Below are 19,151 nucleotides of genomic sequence, written 5' to 3'. Positions count from 1 at the left end.
CACTGACGTAACCCGACAGAACAAACATCCAGGGAGACCCGGGTCACTCGGAAACCCAGTTATGACATCCACCTCAAACTTTCATTGAAACTGCCTTTTCTTCCGTATTAATTGCCATTTAGATTAATGTTATTTAAACACCTCGCTTTGAGCAGGTGCTATATAGAGGAGGTGACGTCATCTATTTTGCTTTCTTTTTTATCACCTCATAATGCCCGACTTTACGTCTCGAGCGGTGTACAAAGATCTCACAGAAAATGTTCTCAATGCACAAGTCTTCTATGAGTCTTCATAAAAAGAAATTATTCTTCAAAGATTTACAATTATAACATGAAGTGATATACCTGTTATCAGACGTGTTCGTTTGGCGGGACCTACTGGGTAACGTCTGCTAATAATCACCGATAGCCATCAAGAAATATTAGTGGGATTGGAAAATAACACGCTAAAGATTCCCCTCAAAGGCCAATGATTAGCCACACCGAGGCCAGGTTTAAGAGATCTGTTTCATCTTGGTTTGAAACCACCATCAAAAAGACTATTCATTTCGTTTCATGTTTTCTTATTTTTCCTCACAAATTGTGTTCTCATGTTTTGCAAAGTTCCTTGCTTTAAAACTGGAGACTGTTGTAGTTTTTTTGCCATCAGTCAGAACACCCCTATCCTAACTCCTGGTCGTTCTCCACTTCTCTGGAAGACTTGGGGTCGTTTCTGTAAGTTTAAGTAAGACCTACGAGTGCTCACCGGCTATAGTTGTCTCTGACGTCCTCGCACCAAAGACAGCAATCAGACACCAATGTTGTAATCGTGATTTACGTCTTCATATTGTTAAAAAGCAAACGAACTTCTGAGTTGCGAAATCAAGGTGACGTAAAATCTGAACTCACAAACTGATGGGCATGACAAAGTAACTAGTCAAACACCACACGAGTACTTATTATGATGTTGACCTTAGCGACCTGACCCTGCATACGGAGATCATGACATACCTATAGGATAACATAACACTTTAACAGCCACTCTCAGAAAAAGTTTAACACGCAAGGATTTCAAAATCCTTCGCCCGGCATTACAGGGACCTGAAGGGAGGATAGTGTGTATCGATCTTTTAAGTATGTATATACCCTACCCCACTGCCCAATGAAAAAATAAATTCAGAACTAAAAGTTTCTCCAATATATGTGATTTCCCCGCCAATCACCTTGTGTTTTTAATTAATGTTTATGTCCTTCGGATGGAACATTGAAAGGTGCACCGTGTCAACGATCACTACCCCCCTGGCACGCAAAAGATTGTTTCCCTGATTTTCAAAGAAGAGTAGGCTCACTGGGGGGGGGGGGGGGGGGGGGGGGGGGGGGGGGGGGGGGGGGGGGGGGGGGTGTCAGGGAAACTCCAACTCACAACCAAACATATTTCAGTGAGTTAACCGTCATAAAAAGAAGGAAATATTGCCCCAAAACGGAGGTAAAACTGCAATCAATCAAAAGTCGTTTTGAATAGTCAGTTTCTACTTTCGTTTGAGATGATCACTTGTGATATACTAATACATGTAAGCCCGGCATTAGAAGTGAACGTCACAGGTCTTTATCGGAGGTACCGTGTCACGGAAGGCGTAGGTACAATAAAGATTCCATACTGCTAAAGCCTTGAGCCCGTGCACAGGTCAAAATTTGTGGCACTTCACTTACAGTTCGTGACCTTTCCATTGAGTGAAAAAATTATCGATTGGGAAAAACGTAGTGATAATAGCACTGTTAAGATTTGGGAGATTTTTTTTAGTAAATAAATTTGTTCCGAAACTTATTTTTACTATATATGTACATTAACTCCCATCTTGTTTTTCTAGCCATCTGATCTATATTATTTGCGCTTGTGTGTATCGTGCAGTGTTATATGTCGTATTACTACTACACGCGAATCGTGCAATACTACATCTATATGATGAGTTGATTTGAACATATTTTATTGTCTAGATGTTGTATCAAAAGGATTGAGCACAAGTTCTTAAAACTTAGAACACCCTCTCCTGTAACAATTGATTACATATATAATAATGTTCAATACCGTTGTTTGATTTGATTTGAACATATTTTATTGTCTAGATGTTGTATCAAAAGGATTGAGCACAAGTTCTTAAAACTTAGAACACCCTCTCTTGTAACAATTGATTACATATATGATAATGTTCAATACCGTTGTTTGATTTGATTTGAACATATTTTATTGTCTAGATGTTATATCAAAGGGAATGAGCACAAGTTCTTAAAACTTAAAACGCCCTCTCCTGTGTGACAATTGATGACATATGATAATGTTCAAGAAATGAAACACAAAGGTATAAAAAATGATTTGCTTTCATAAACCAATTATATGATCAATTATATCTGTAGATATGTATGAACAACAAGATGTGTTTGTGAAACACAAATACCCCCGATAATGGCCAATTCCAAAGATGGCCAAGGTCAGAAGGACAAATATCTTGGTACCAGTAGAAAGATCTTGTCACAAGAAATGCTGTGCAATATGAAAGTTCTAATATTTACCATTCAGAAGTTATGACCAGTGTCAATTTTTTAATAAGTATGTCAAATAGTTTAATACCCTGGGAAACGTCTTGTCACAAGGAATACTAGTGTGAAATATCAAAGCTCTAGCACTTATTGTTCAAAAGTTATTAGCAAGGTTAAAGTTTTCAAAAAGTAAGTCAAACTCCAAGGTCACAGGGTCAAGAATGTTGGTACCCACGGAAAGGTCTTGTCACAAGGAATACTCATGTGAAATATCAAAGCTCTAGCACTTACTGTTCAAAAGTTATTAGCAAGGTTAAAGTTTCAGACAGAATGACAGACAGGACAAAAACAATATGCCCCCGATCTTCGATCTCGTGGGCATAAAAATATGATTTGATTAATTTATGCATGTAGTAAGTACAAAGTAATCGATATGAAAATCCATCTATATAAGACACGTGTACCGTGCAGTGTTACATCTATATAATACACGTGTACCGTGCAGTGCTACATCTATATAATACACGTGTACCGTGCAGTGTTACATCTATATAATACACGTGTACCGTGCAGTGTTACATCTATATAATACACGTGTACCGTGCAGTGTTACATCTATATAATACACGTGTACCGTGCAGTGTTACATCTATATAATACACGTGTACCGTGCAGTGTTACATCTATATAATACACGTGTACCGTGCAGTGTTACATCTATATAATACACGTGTATCATGCAGTGTTACATCTATATAATACACGTGTACCGTGCAGTGTTACATCTATATAATACACGTGTATCATGCAGTGTTACATCTATATAATACACGTGTATCATGCAGTGTTACATCTATATAATACACGTGTATCGTGCAGTGTTACATCTATATAATACACGTGTATCATGCAGTGCTACATCTATATAATACACGTGTATCGTGCAGTGTTACATCTATATAATACACGTGTATCGTGCAGTGTTACATCTATATAATACACGTGTATACATGTATCGTGCAGTGTTACATCTATATAATACACGTGTATCGTGCAGTGCTACATCTATATAAGACACGTGTACCGTGCAGTGTTACATCTATATAATACACGTGTACCGTGCAGTGTTACATCTATATAATACACGTGTATCATGCAGTGTTACATCTATATAATACACGTGTACCGTGCAGTGTTACATCTATATAATACACGTGTATCATGCAGTGTTACATCTATATAATACACGTGTATCATGCAGTGTTACATCTATATAATACACGTGTATCGTGCAGTGTTACATCTATATAATACACGTGTATCATGCAGTGCTACATCTATATAATACACGTGTATCGTGCAGTGTTACATCTATATAATACACATGTATCGTGCAGTGTTACATCTATATAATTCACGTGTATACATGTATCGTGCAGTGTTACATCTATATAATACACATGTATCGTACAGTGTTACATCTATATAATTCACGTGTATCATGCAGTGTTACATCTATATAATACACGTGTATCGTGCAGTGTTACATCTATATAATACACGTGTATCGTACAGTGTTGCATCTATATAATACATATACTATAAAGGGAGGGTGTATGCAGCGTAAACACTAATTAATTTCAAAACATGCATGACTGACCAGTGTGCATCCGTTTCACTTGATGCGAATTTTAATACATATTCATAGTTACTGATAATTTCCGATTAATTAGATTTTTTCTATAATTATAGAATTTTATTGGGGATTATATTATTTACCTGTAGTATACATGGATACATTTTACCTCAACTGGGCCACTTACACTGTTCGTGTTTAGTTTTGATTCATGGTAAAAATAAAAACAAACAAAACCGGTATATTTTTAAGAGAAAAGGTTGTATGTAATTCTAAATCGCAAATATCACGACTTTTCAAATTAATTACCTATATATATATATATATATATATATAAGCACTGAAAAGGCCACGACACAGTTGGTTATTTAAAACTCAAATTTTCGACGCAACCCGCGTCTAGTATTCTTCTCAGATCCGACACTTTAAGGAAGTAGGGTGTTGTTGGGTTTTTGTGGTTATATATATATATATATATATATATATATATATATATATATATATATATATATATATATATATATATATATATATTATATATATATAAATTCTGGAAAAGTGTGTTTTGATGTGTATTATATAAAAGTGTACGACGACTATGAACCCAGGGTCTTAAACAAATTTAACAGTGAAAATTCATTGTTAAAAGATTTAGATCATTTCAAAAACCAAAACAACAACAAAAATTGTTTGTATGCTTAGTTTAAAAATGTTTTCTAGACGATATATGTATAGAGAAACTTTTTGTTTTTATACAGAAAACTGGTTGATGATAATGACTTCAGATATAAAATTGTTGGCATTCTTCTCTTTTCCTTAAGATATATAAAAATATGCTTACAAAATTAAGCTTTTTGAGAAATTTTCATTAAAAATTCAAGATGAATTGGTTTTACTTTTTATGTTATACATGTATATTGTGTGCATATTAATATTTCTAAACAAACGTTGTCCATATCCCTTTCATTTGCTATGAAAGCTTTATTGTCTAAATAACCTTGACATTCATGTCAATGGCATTGCAAGTTAGCATACCCTACATTCCCTTTGACCAGATTTAATACATGTATATACAATATTTTGCCATCATACACGTCTGAAACATGAAAAATGGCGACAATTTAGAGCTTATTTAAAATGCCGTTTTCAAGTGCCGAAATAGTTGTATTTTTTAAAAATTCAAAATTAGGATATTTTATTCATTCAAGTGATGTTAAACATATTTCTTAAAACAACAATAAATTGTTAACCTGCTGATATCGATTTCCTGAGGACGGCGATACGTTTAAATGATTTATACTTGTATATATAGTGATTTATACTGTTTATAACTTGAAGTAGCCCGTTATCTATAGTTCATTAATGGCTTTATGGTATTACATGCCTGCTCTTGGTTTTCGTCTGACATGAAAGGAGATACTTGTTGTTTGATTGTAAAAATACTCTCAGAAATTATATATCTATGTTTTATATACCACATGTCATTGAAGATCAAAATCCTAACGGTAATGCTAAAAGTTATGAAATATTTCCTTTACAATTTTAAATTTCGATGCTTTTGCCTCTGATATCTTTGCAAATTGCGACGATAACCATTTTCTCATGAATGCGATGCATTTGTGAGCAATGAGCGTATGAATCTTTATAAATTATAAGGATATGCACAAATGCACAAGTAGACGTACACACGGGCTGTAATACGACACGACAACTGTATAAGTAATTGTACACACGGGCTGTAATACATGACGACACGACAAATGTACAAGTTATTGTACAGTCGGGCTGGAATACGACACGACAAATAATTGTACAGTCAAGCTGGAATACGACACGACAAATAATTGTACAGTCGGGCTGGAATACGACACGACAAATAATTGTACAGTCGAGCTGGAATACGACACGACAAATAATAGTACAGTCGGGCTGGAATACGACACGACAAATAATTGTACAGTCGGGCTGGAATACGACACGACAAATTATTGTACAGTCGGGCTGGAATACGACACGACAAATATTTGTGCAGTCGGGCTGGAATACGACACGCCAAATGTACAAGTAATTGTACAGTCGGACTGGAATACGACACGCCAAATGTACAGGTAATTGTACAGTCGGACTGGAATACGACACGCCAAATGTACAGGTAATTGTACAGTCGGACTGGAATACGACACGCCAAATGTACAAGTAATTGTATAGACGGGCTGGAATACACGACAAATGTACAAATAATTGTACAGTCGGGCTGGAATACGATACGACAAATGTACAAGTAATTGAACAGATGGGCTGGTACACGAGCCCTTACGACAGCTGCACAAGACTGGCGAAACATTTTACACAGAGAATATTGATTTTGTTAAAAAATAAGCTTTTACTTTACTCAAAAAAAAAAAAAAAAAAAAAAAGGAAAAAGAAATGAATTCAAAGTTCGCAGGAATGGTTTTAACGAATTCCTCTACTCAACATACGATGTGCCGAGCAGTTTCTTTGAACAACGAACAAGATAAAAACGCTCTTTGAAATAAGTTTGATTATCGACATCTTGTAAGCTGCTCTAGACCGATTATCAACTTTAAAGGCGAACCTTTGCTAGAACTACCACGGCGGTACGATCAAAGGATTATAGCAGGTATATTCAAATGGGCACTGAAAAAAAAAAGCCCGAGTAGACCCTCTCTAGAAAAGCGCTTAGACAAATATATTAAATATTGATTGCTTTTTTTTTTTTTACCAGCTCAACAGCAAGAGTGTGCGTCGGTCAAGAAACCAAAACCGTTCGCGCTCTCATGGAGTTAAATTCCAGCGGCTGTTAATGTGTTCGGCTGCCGCGAGTGGGGCGGGAAACATCAAACAGAGTTAGTTAAACAAAGTGTGCGATCCACGCCCCTGGAACCTCCTCTTTGAAGATATGAGAAATGAATAGCTCTTGGTTAGTCATAATCCCTTCAAAGTAAAACGTTAAACAAATATTTAAAGTGCTGTTAAAGGGCTGGGGAGCCTATACACAGCAAACTAAAAGAATACAATGTCGGTTATTTTTCATGGGAGCGGATCCAGAGATTTTCCATTATGAGGAATGATTATAAACCGTTTTAGTTATCTTTTCCCAAAGGTAAATGAAACACCAAACAAATAAATATATTCCATATACTTTTATTTCTACTGTTGATGAGAAACAGCACCACAATATATCTTACATATTTTTTAACAACCGTAGAATATGAAAATTTAACGAATGTTGATTCGATTTGTGTGTATATTGCAAATTTTGTAAGTCTAATAATTCATAATCACGTCATTTCTAGTAAACAATCTTTAGAAATCACATGCACAAGTGTTGCAGCATCTAAAAGGCTTAATTCAGGGACGTTGATTGGCTAAAATAATCTAAGCAACGCATGCTTACTTAATGAGTTACACATTAAATGAAAAATAAAAACGATCGGAATTCATATAAATGATCATTGGCTTCTGATATAAATAAAAAAAAATTCTCTTATAAAAGAAAATCTACCGTTTATTTTGGTCTCTAATTTGTAAAATCTTGTTACGGATATTCTACATGTACCTCTCTAAAACACTCTGCTGCCTACTGGACATGAAACAGTAACAGGGATTTCATGTTCTGACAACAGAGTGCTCCGTAAACCATCAGGAAGTAATAACAGGTCAATTAATTGTCAAAATATAATATGAGGAATTTGTTGTTTTTCAGTGAGGAAATGCTGTTATAAAATGCAATGTTATCCTGTTACATGAAACACCTGTCACTGATATTCAATCAAAACGCTTCCACTTGTCTATGAATATCTGTCTAATGAATTTATACATGTTAAAAAACAAACAAAAAGTTATTATGGTCCACGGTGTCAGGTGTATACAAAAAAGTAAAGGAATGTCCTCATTCTAACCCCCCCCCCCAAAAAAAAAATCATGTATACATGATAAATACGCGTGACAAATAAAATATTCCACATAATGATACATCTAACATAGAGGCAGATACAATGATGGGGGTGTCGATGGAATTCATTAAATGTTCCTGAATAACCACAAGCTTATACAGTAATTATACAAATAAAGGAATACATCATTAATATACAATTGAAAAAGGTTTTGTTAAACCAAAAAAAAAAAAAAAAAATACAACCCACCAAAGGACCACAAGTCTACACAGGAGTAACAACTCTGGCTGTTGTTTGTCCGTCATGTTTGTAAGCAACACATTGTGTGTACATGCATAAATCAGAATAATGCTTATTGTGAGGTACGTGACCTTAAAACAATTGTCAATTTTCCATTGGTCACGGAATGCTGAGGAATCTTTATAAATATTTATGTATCATGTTAAATAAAATATATTTAAAAAAACACCAAGTGCTTACATGTATAAAAAAAGTCAACAAATAAATTGGGGATTATATTACACTTCCTCTATATCATATACATATATTAATGAAAATTCTTTAACCCTGAATGCAAATCTATCCTCAAACCCATTAAAGCTTAAAAATCTGGTATTCATTGATACGACAGTTTGTCAAAGGTAATCTCGGGGGTCCAAGTAAACACATTTTCCCCCTGTCTAAGCCCAAACAGGAATATACACTTTTTAAAACTTTGATCTCAAACCTTTGGAACAAAATAATTTGTTGTTGAATCTTGAAAAAAAAAATACTAATACAAATAACTGAACATTGGATATACAAATTGATTACACAACATGAAACTAAGGAAATGTAGACAACACCATGATAGACAGATTGCCAATGTGAAAGACGCTCTATATATATGCTATGTCATGATTGCACATTAAGATATTGAGCATGCTGTGTATGTATATAGCAGCTGTATAAAACAAAGGGACCTAACCAGGACGTACAACATTTCCGGAAGACTAATGAATATATCAAAGTGTTGCACAGAAAAACGATTAGTATCATATTGGTCCAAAACTCAACTGCTGATAGAAAATCACCCAACAGCAATGCGAATTATCTACATGTAACTATGCGTGGAGAAAAAATAGTAACAACTGTTTCATGAATTTAGCTGACAATTTGTCTATAGCAGAAAATTGCCATTGCAGAAATATTTGGATAAAGTCATGGGTATGCAGATTTGATATGAATATTTTTTGCAGATTTTATCACAGTCACAAGTTTGTGTAAACATAATAAAATATCACAAGTAGTTTGAATATAAGTAAGTTTTTAAAGCACTCATCAGAAGAGACTGAGATTGTTTCATAACAGAACAAATATCATTCCTCTTTCAACTTCAATTGGGTCAACGTGACCTAATTTCACAATGATGTAGGTCATTTCTAATTCTCCCCTCCATTCTCTTTAAATGTGATCCTCCCTGTTTTTCTCAGTAAATGGCGGAAATCGACCTGAGTCACGGAGTTAGGATCTTTGTGTTTGACTCCCTGATCCATCTCAAAGTTTGTTTTCCGTAGTCGACCTCGGAAGTCTATACCATTACTTAATTCCTGGGCAATGTTCGATGTTCCGTTCATCTTGGAGGGCGGAATTACGGCTGGCTTCCTGAATTGTTAGACAAAAATAAGTCTGATGATATCATAATTACCTTTCTGTTTCTCTTGTAAATTAAAGCCAGAACTGTACAACTTTCATGTGAATTAATTTGTTTTGATGATTTTGAGTTTGATATACTAAATCTTTTTAAAAATTCATAAATACCTAAAAATTCGAAAATGAAAAATATTTCAACAAGAATTTTCAACATATGATTGTCTTTTTCAATTATGCATTGACAAAACACACAAAACGACATATATACGCCATGAAAAGGGACTTGGAACTTAAAGAACAAAATACTGGTCTCAAGACAATAACATCTAAATATAAATCAAAACTTTGATTTCAAGAACTTCATTTCATCTTTGTGTTTAAGTTCCAAGTTGTGTTTGAATAACATTACTGACAAAGGAAAGACTTACAACTGAAACTTGACTTTCGTCAATTCTGTGGGGGACGAGACACCATTAGGAACACCATTGCTCACAGGGGGGTTTCCATTGGTCAGAGGAATTCCAATTGAAAACGGAGGTGTAACACTGGTAGGGATAGGAGGGGGAGGTTCTGTAGGGGGAGGGGGAATGTAGAAAGTGGGTGGATCCCGTTTTATTGGGGGTGGGGGAGGTGGAGGTGGGGGTGGTGGAGGGGCGGGGGGTTGGGGTACGTCCTCTCTTTGTTCTTCTTCCTCTTGCCTCTGTCTGTGGTGCCATTGTCCCGCGACAATCCCGTTAACTTGTCTCTCCTGTTTCTGTACCAGGTCTTGCTTGTCACTATCATTGTAGAATTCCTCTTTATAAGACAAGGAGTCTTTATTGGTCTCAAAGGAAGGTGGGCGTCGGCCACGGAGAGATCCACTGGTAAAGCGAAAAGCAGTGATATCAATCATTTGTTGTGAATAATAGTTTGTTAAAAGTTTGGTGAAGGTGGTTACATTGACAATAAAGAAAATAATAAAATTCATTTCAATGACTAGAAATTCTGATGAACTTGAGTGTGCTTGAATTGACATCTTTAACATAAACATGAGTTTGGTTGTATACAGAATCTGGAAAATTTCCAGTGTAGATTTTGCTATTACATGTATCATACATCTATAGCAATGGTCAACATTGATAAAATCAATCCATCTACATTTAACACATCTTGCAAGTTTACTGGTTGAAAATTTTCTTCCAAAAATCCTACCCTGAAAATTGACAGTTTCAGCTATACATGTAACTATTTATATTCTCTGAAAATTGTATGAAAATAGTCTGCGTTGCTTTACTTCAATCAATTTAAGGGGATGGCGTTATTTTTGCCCAAAATTCAATGTTAAAACCCACTTGATAATTTAATTCAGACATATTTGAATTCATGGGACTTAGATAATTTTTTCATTTGGCTGAAGTAAGCAAACTGATAAACAAACAACATCATGACGTCAACACAATGTTCTTATTATCAATTTTAACGATAAGTCACTTGTAATGTAGCTAGTCATCATTTGTTCTAGAATTTGAAATTTCCTGTATATATTTAGTCTTTTTTATCTTATAAGAATGGGAAATTTCATTTAAATGCTGATACATATGGATTTACATGTGCAAATGAAACTTTTATATAAAGCATTATAACCATACAGTGCCATCGATCATCAAATCATACGGAAATCCAACAGTATACAGAATACGTAAACACGAAGCAGGAAGAATGACATAGACATCTGAATACAAAACATGTTGTAATTAATTTCTTAAGTTCATAGAATGAAATAATTATTTGAATCACCAAATAAAGCGATTTTAACCTCCCTTTAATATTCTATGAAGCCCTTCTCAAACATTGAATGTATATGCTTAGCTGCAGTTATGTTTCACTTGTAAGTCTTTTTGCTTACACGAGGAAAATCTTTGATTGCGACCTCAGCAAACCCACAACCAACATTAATGTAGTCATGACATGCACGTTTACTCGTATCAATAGACATGCACGTTTACTCGTATCAATAGACATGCACGTTTACTCGTATCAATAGACATGCACGTTTACTCGTATCAATAGACATGCACGTTTACTCGTATCAATAGACATGCACGTTTACTCGTATCAATAGACATGCACTTTTTACTCACAACAGACAAATACCAATAGACAAGCATTTTATCTCACACCAACAGACAAATACTTTAAATGACACCAACAAGCATGCACTTTAACTCACAAAAGACAAATATATCAACTCGCACCAAATTTTTGATACAAGATAGAAAACTTTTTTTAAGTATTGAGAAATATAGGCACCTTTGACACACGTACAATGTCAAGCTGTCCTACTGTTCACCACTCTAGTATAGAAGGTTAGATGCAGCTATAATTAAAACTAAACACACACTGAAACAAGACACTGCAAGTCAACACTAACTTAGCCAGAATTGCCTCAGCAATACTCCTTGCAGCCCGCGATCTCTCAAACTCTTCAGTTCCTGCTTTAGGCTTTTTGCTATAAACATGAAACATTCAATGAACAAAAGCACAGATCTAATTGGCAGAAATCATTCCGTGCAATTCTGCAATGCTTCCTACCTGTCCGAGACACTGGTGTGGTCGTGTGCCTCAACAAGAGGTTGATCCCAGTCTATCACCTGATCCTTGGGAATCTCGTAGGAACTAAAAAATTAAAACACACTTCTGACTTAAAAGACAAACAACCCAGCTAAATGTTTTACTCAAAATCTCTCAATTCCTTTAGCTGTTCTAAGATCTCTAATATTGCTTAATTCAGAGCTCTTCACTATTACATATTATTTACTTTAGAACTCTTCACTTTACCATTATTTACTTTAGAACTCTTCACTATTACTTGTTATTTACTTTAGAACTCTTCACTATACCATTATTTACTTTAGAGCTCTTCACTATTACTTATTATTTACTTTAGAGCTCTTCACTATACCATTATTTACTTTAGAACTCTTCACTATACCATTATTTACTTTAGAGCTCTTCACTATTGCTTATTATTTACTTTAGAGCTCTTCACTATACCATTATTTACTTTAGAACTCTTCACTATACCATTATTTACTTTAGAACTCTTCACTATACCATTATTTACTTTAGAGCTCTTCACTATTGCTTATTATTTACTTTAGAGCTCTTCACTATACCATTATTTACTTTAGAACTCTTCACTATACCATTATTTACTTTAGAACTCTTCACTATTACTTATTATTTACTTTAGAACTCTTCACTATTACTTGTTATTTACTTTAGAGCTCTTCACTATTGCTTATTATTTACTTTAGAGCTCTTCACTATACCATTATTTACTTTAGAACTCTTCACCTTACCATTATTTACTTTAGAACTCTTCACTATTACTTATTATTTACTTTAGAACTCTTCACTATTACCTGTTATTTATATTAGAGCTCTTCACTATACCTGTTATTTACATTAGAGCTCTTCACTATACCATTATTTACTTTAGAACTCTTCACTATACCATTATTTACTTTAGAACTCTTCACTATTACCTGTTATTTACATTAGAGCTCTTCACTATACCTGTTATTTACATTAGAGCTCTTCACTATACCATTATTTACTTTAGAACTCTTCACTATTCTTGTTATTTACTTTAGAACTCTTCACTACTACTTATTATTTACTTTAGAACTCTTCACTACTACTTATCATTTACTTTAGAACTCTTCACTTTACCATTATTTACTTTAGAACTCTTCACTATTACCTGTTATTTATATTAGAGCTCTTCACTATACCTGTTATTTACATTAGAGCTCTTCACTATACCATTATTTACTTTAGAACTCTTCACTTTACCATTATTTACTTTAGAACTCTTCACTATACCTGTTATTTATATTAGAGCTCTTCACTATACCTGTTATTTACTTTAGAACTCTTCACTTTACCATTATTTACTTTAGAGCTCTTCTCTATATCTGTTATTTTATCACCTACTTCATAAAGTTCTCATTTCCTTCCTTTACTTTGAATAACATGCTTCAACTTGAAATGTCAATAATGATGAAACAACACAGGAATACAATGCACATATTGTTTCTTCAGACCATTTGTTTGTTATCAGGACTATAATTTGGTGCCGGTAACGGACATTTTCAATATATCTTCCTAACTGTCTATACAGATTTGACTGCACAGTTTACCTTGTTGTGGAATGGGAGAACTGATCGTAGTATCTAATGTTTTCTGGTTTCATAATCGTCTTCTCTTCCCTGAAATACAAAGTTTTTATAAACATTAACATGAGATTGTTGTTTGTGTATGCATTAAAAATTCATACAGGTATGTTTAACTCTAAAATAAAGATCTTCCTGGCTTAGTTAGGGTCATAATTAAACTTCTTTCCATGGAGCTTCTCACAAGATTTCATCATCCTTGGTCTCATATTATGATACATATCTATATGCATATAATTCCAAAGAGGTCACAGTGATCTAAATATAGACTTTGACAAACTACCCCTCTGACTCTGGAACTCTTAAATAAGGTCATTGTGACCTGTTTTTGAGCATCAACACAAATTCCCCTCAAGATGTAATCACTGATAAAGTTTTGATGATCCTGTACGCATGACATCCAGAAACATAAAAGCTACAGAATGACGGAAACTAAAGCCCAATATCATTTCCTGATCTAAAATAGATAGATGTGTCCAGATAGAACATTGTAAATAAGATCATACTGATTTGATATGTGGGCTGATGCCTTGCAGGGTGTTCCCACAGCACCAACTCCTAAGTGTTCATTTAATGAAATTTTTCGAATAAATGATACATAAAATACTTTGGGTGCATTTTTAACTAGTGGTATTGTTTTTTGTTTGTTTTTTTTTTACAAAAAAACCCAGATGTCTCCCCTTCAAAGTTTGATTGTCTAATAACTGGGGCAACAATAACAAGTGCAAGCGTAAGAGGCAATAACAACGGCTTGTATCAATATTACACCTAAGAATCATCAAGCTTTTTTTAAACATGACATTGAATGAAGAAATGGGTCAAGGTAAAAAATTTTGGTACAGTACATCTTGTCTTAATGTCTGCTTTCCATGTTGTAAGTTTGGAATCCTAATGTCAAAGGGTCCTCAGGTTATAGTCTTGACTATACTCTGATGTAAAAGAGTGACCTTGAATGAAGAAATGGGTCAAGGTCAGAGATTTTGGTACAGTACATCTTGTCTTAATATCTGCTTTCTAAGTTGTAAGTTTGAAATCCTAATGTTAAATAGTTCTCAGGTTATAGTCTTGATGTAAAAGAGTGACCTTGACACTATAAGTGGATGAAGGTCAAAAATGTTTGTGGTGTGCACCCCCTTTCATATAACCTCTCCATATTCCAAGTTTAGAGTCTTAATGTCAAACGGTTGTCAAGTCAGCTTTTGGCCTGGACTATATTTTGACATAAAAAATTGACCTTGACTTTATAAATAGGTCAAGGTCAAAAATTTTGGTGGAATTCCCCCTTCTCATATTCTAAGTTTGAAGTCTTAATGTCAAAGCATTCTAAAGTTATGGTCTATTCATGTTTTTCTTAATTTGACCTTGAATGAAGAAAGAGGTCACGGTCAAATTTTTTGGTGCAGTGCACCTTGTATCTATGTCCTCTTGCCACGTTCCAAGTTTGAAATTGTAATGTCAAAGGGTTCTCAGCTATTGGCCTGGACTATATATTGACATAAAAGATTGACCTTGATTTTATAAGTGGGTCAAGGTCAAAAGTTTTGGGGGCGGGCACCCTTCCTCCATACCATCTCCTTATGTTCCAAGTTTGAAGTCTTAAAGTCAAAGGATTCTCTAGTTAGGGCCAGGACAAAATTTGGTTGAAGAAGAATAAGAAGAAGAAAAATGACAAAAACAATATGTCTCCCCTTTGAAGGGGAAACATAATATTAAAGAGGATTTTCAACTTCGACACAAATAAATCAACAAGAATCTAGTTTGCAACTATTGCAACCACTCTAACTGTTTGACTGGACTTTCTATAAACTCTAGGGAGACATGTTACCCTCGTTTCCTGAGATGGTCTGGTAGTTGGGGTTGAGGATAAACCTCTGCCTTCACTAACAGGACAGGACTGTCCCTCCCCATCGAGTAGTCGGGGAGAGGCACCTCCTTCTCGGTCCGAGGACTCTCACTGTCCCTCCCCATCGAGTAGTCAGGGACAGGCACCTGCTCCTTCTCTTTGGTCTGAGGACCCTCCACTTGAGGAGGTTTACTCACTTCCTTCTCATTACTGGGGTGTCCATTTGTGAGGTGATTTGGTACTCCATTTATCTGTAAAATCGTACACTTGAAAAGTCAATAGATTTGAGTAAAATCTGTGTCATAGGATATTTACTAAACTGCAAAGAAAATTTAAGTACCATATAATAAAGGCTTTATTATTAATTACTGGAGATTCCTCAACACTTTAATTCCATAAAATCACCTCACTCTGAATGATTCTACTAATGACTCTGGCTAAGCTGAAGTGGGCAATGCGTCTACCTTACCTGGTCATAGTAGCCTGTCTCTAGCCATGGCATCACGGGTTTGAGTTCTTTCATTTTGCTCATGTGATCCAGTCTCTCCTCACCTAGGTCAGGAGGGGGTTTCTGTAGGTTAGGGGGAGATATTGGAGGGGGAGGGGCTCGTCTTTTCTGGGGTACAGCATAGACTGCAGTGTCTGTGTCACTAGCTGGTTTTGTTGGGGATTTTGGAGGGTCACTGGTCGGTAAGTGAACAGGTGAGTTGTTTTTCATCAGAATTTCACATTTCTCCTTATTGTACAACTCCACCTAGATAAACAAAAACAACATACACATGTACAATGGTTTGTAATCTAGTATATTTTCTGATTTTCATAGCAATTCATCATGTGAATTTCTGCTTAAACCTTCCGCACTGGAAGAAGAAATCAGAGTTCTTCAAGTAGCTGAAATGGTTGATGTCTGATATTGGTGATTTACTGTTAAAGCGAATATTTATATCTAGGACAAGATATCATGAGCTGGATCCCTGTCTATAATATACTGGAATCAGTTTAATTCTGTGGGCCAATTTTCGTCGGTAAGCAAAATTTTGCTGGTTCGTGGGGATGTAATTTCGTTGGGAAGTGATACAAGGTCACTAGGAGAGATAACTCTACTTGGTTTTAAAAAATGTTCAAGAACACGTAAATTCGTGGGTAAGAATGACCCTTGAAATCCATGAACATCAATCCCCACAAACAATGAGGATTCCACTGTATATTGCATTTACTTAAATAAATGTATAATGTAACCTATTTACCTATGGCTTTTGACCTAGTTACCTGTAAATGTTGACCTATTTACCTGCATATTGTGATCCATTCCCTGTTTAGTGGAGTAACCTGATCTTGATCTCCGTGACACACATTAGGTATGCTATGACCTATTTAGATCTTTTGTGACATATTTACCATTGTATTTTACATATCAACTTGTTGATTGATATAATGGAGTTAAATCTTCATGAATTTTGACATATTAACCTGTGTGGATAATGTAAATGAGTCCTGAGCTTCCATGACCTATTTACCTGTGAATGTTGACCTATTTACCTGTAGAATGAAGTAAATATTATATGTATTTACCTGTATATTGTGACTTGCTGTATACCACAATTTTTACTTATGATTTTATTTCAGATTATAAGCTGAGGGACAAATCCATGAAATTAAAAACATAACAGACTTTACATTGAACCAGAAATCGTGAATTGAAAACAAAGTGAGCATATTTCATTCAGAAACATTATGAACCCCTGGAGGGAATTCAAAGTTGTGTGCAGTATTTACCATACTTGATTGATTGTATCTTGTTTAATGCCCCTCTCGAGAATTTTCATTCATAAGGAGATGTCACCAAGAGTGGTGAAGGGCTTCAAATTCATGCCTATGCTCAGTGCTTACTGCCATTGAGCATTGAGGATTCTTTAGCGTGCCACACCTACTGTGATGCGGGACATCTGTTTTTAAGGTCATCTCCGAGGACCCGTGACATTCACATCTGATACCAAGCATTTGGCGATGGAACTGTCACTACCTGTTCTAATGACTTAGGCCTGTCACGGCCAGGATTCGAACCCTGACCTTCCGCGCGCAGTGTGAACGCTCTACCTTTAGACCACCTTGGCAGTTTACCATACTGGAATGCTCTACCTTTAGTCTACCTTTAGACCACCACAGCGGTTTACTGGAATGCTCTAGGACCTACAATATATTAACCTGCTGAGTGAAGAAACTGAGCTGGATTTCCTTCTGTGACCTGAACTCCAGCAGCTTCTGGTATTTAGCCTGAGTCTGCCACATTCTGACAAAACTCTGAATCAGTAGCACCGCCCTCTCTTTGTCGACCTCTCTCCGTGCAATCTCCTGCTTACTGGCCTTCGCCGCTTTACGGGACCGGAAAGCTGCAGAAAACATTGTAATTACATGTACAATTAGAAGATTAATTCTTGTATTACAACATAATCAAGGCTTTTAATAATCTTGCTTTTAATAAGAAAATCAGTTCCTACTCAGAATTAATATATCTAAATCTAATTTACCTATAAATGTTTGTTGAAATAAACATATCAAATTTTTTAAAATGTCCAACATATGTTTACAACAGAAATCAAGTTCCAGAATAATTCATTGTTTTATTATGACACATGAAGACGGTGAGACTTAAATCAATAGTTTTTAAGTGTGTTGGTTTACCGATCTGCTGAAATGAATTTTAGAAGAAACCGTCCCCCCCCCCCCCCCCCCCCCCCCAATTTCTTATTCTTTTTTATATTCCTGCTGAGCCAACAAAGATTGATACTCCTAAATAGAATGAACTTTTTTAATAAGTGGATTGATTGATTTAATATCTACAGTGGGCATGATATAATATATAAACATTATCCTTAAATGATATTTCAAAAGATCATTAGGTAAATGTGCAGTAATTTCCAATTCTTAATATTTTTATTCTGACCAACCCCAATTTTTATAATTTTTTTTTTTACTAAAATCAACAAAAAATAAAAAATCTTTCAACACTGCCCAGAATACTGTCACCAAGAGATGTACATATTGTCTGCATATTGCACACAGACATACAATGTATCCCCACTGACAAAGCAGGAGAGTTAAACAGGTAAAGTAATTATATCACAATGATACAGACATAGCAACTTTAACACAGAAAATTGTTGTATATTGTTTAACGTCCCTCTCAAGAATCTTTCACTCATATGGAGACATCACCATTGGCGGTAGAGGGCTGCAAACTTTAGGCCTAAGTTCGGTGCTTAAGGCCATTGAGCAGGGAGGGATCTTTATTGTGCCACACCTGCTGTGACACGGGACCTCGGTTTTTGCGGTCTCATCCGAAGGACCGCCCCATTTAGTCAACTCTTATGACAAGCAAGGGGTACTGAGGAC

At 35.3% G+C, this 19,151-nt stretch overlaps 1 protein-coding gene across 12 annotated transcripts in view; it reads right to left on the bottom strand.

Annotated features, from left to right (window-relative positions):
- Window positions 1–7,298: 7,298 nt before the first annotated feature.
- Window positions 7,299–19,151, bottom strand: part of LOC125678816 (myosin-IIIb-like) — a 66,407-nt gene continuing 54,554 nt past the window's right edge. For 11 of the 12 annotated variants that reach the window (XM_056156162.1, XM_056156163.1, XM_056156164.1 and 8 more), the window contains 8 exons: window positions 17,964–18,148; window positions 16,228–16,512; window positions 15,741–16,009; window positions 13,883–13,951; window positions 12,270–12,353; window positions 12,109–12,186; window positions 10,127–10,558; window positions 7,299–9,710 (listed from right to left, as the gene is read on the bottom strand). In XM_056156162.1, the coding sequence (XP_056012137.1) occupies window positions 9,488–9,710; window positions 10,127–10,558; window positions 12,109–12,186; window positions 12,270–12,353; window positions 13,883–13,951; window positions 15,741–16,009; window positions 16,228–16,512; window positions 17,964–18,148 (1,625 nt within the window). In that variant the 3' untranslated portion in view covers window positions 7,299–9,487. The remainder of the gene's footprint in view (window positions 9,711–10,126; window positions 10,559–12,108; window positions 12,187–12,269; window positions 12,354–13,882; window positions 13,952–15,740; window positions 16,010–16,227; window positions 16,513–17,963; window positions 18,149–19,151) is intronic. The other variant, XM_048917509.2, reaches the window with a different exon arrangement.

The sequence above is a fragment of the Ostrea edulis genome, chromosome 2 (genome assembly GCF_947568905.1).
Source record: "Ostrea edulis chromosome 2, xbOstEdul1.1, whole genome shotgun sequence".
Lineage (NCBI taxonomy): Eukaryota > Metazoa > Mollusca > Bivalvia > Ostreida > Ostreidae > Ostrea > Ostrea edulis.
The sequence above is the reverse complement of the archived record's forward strand: the minus strand, read 5'-3'. Positions and strand labels throughout refer to the sequence as shown.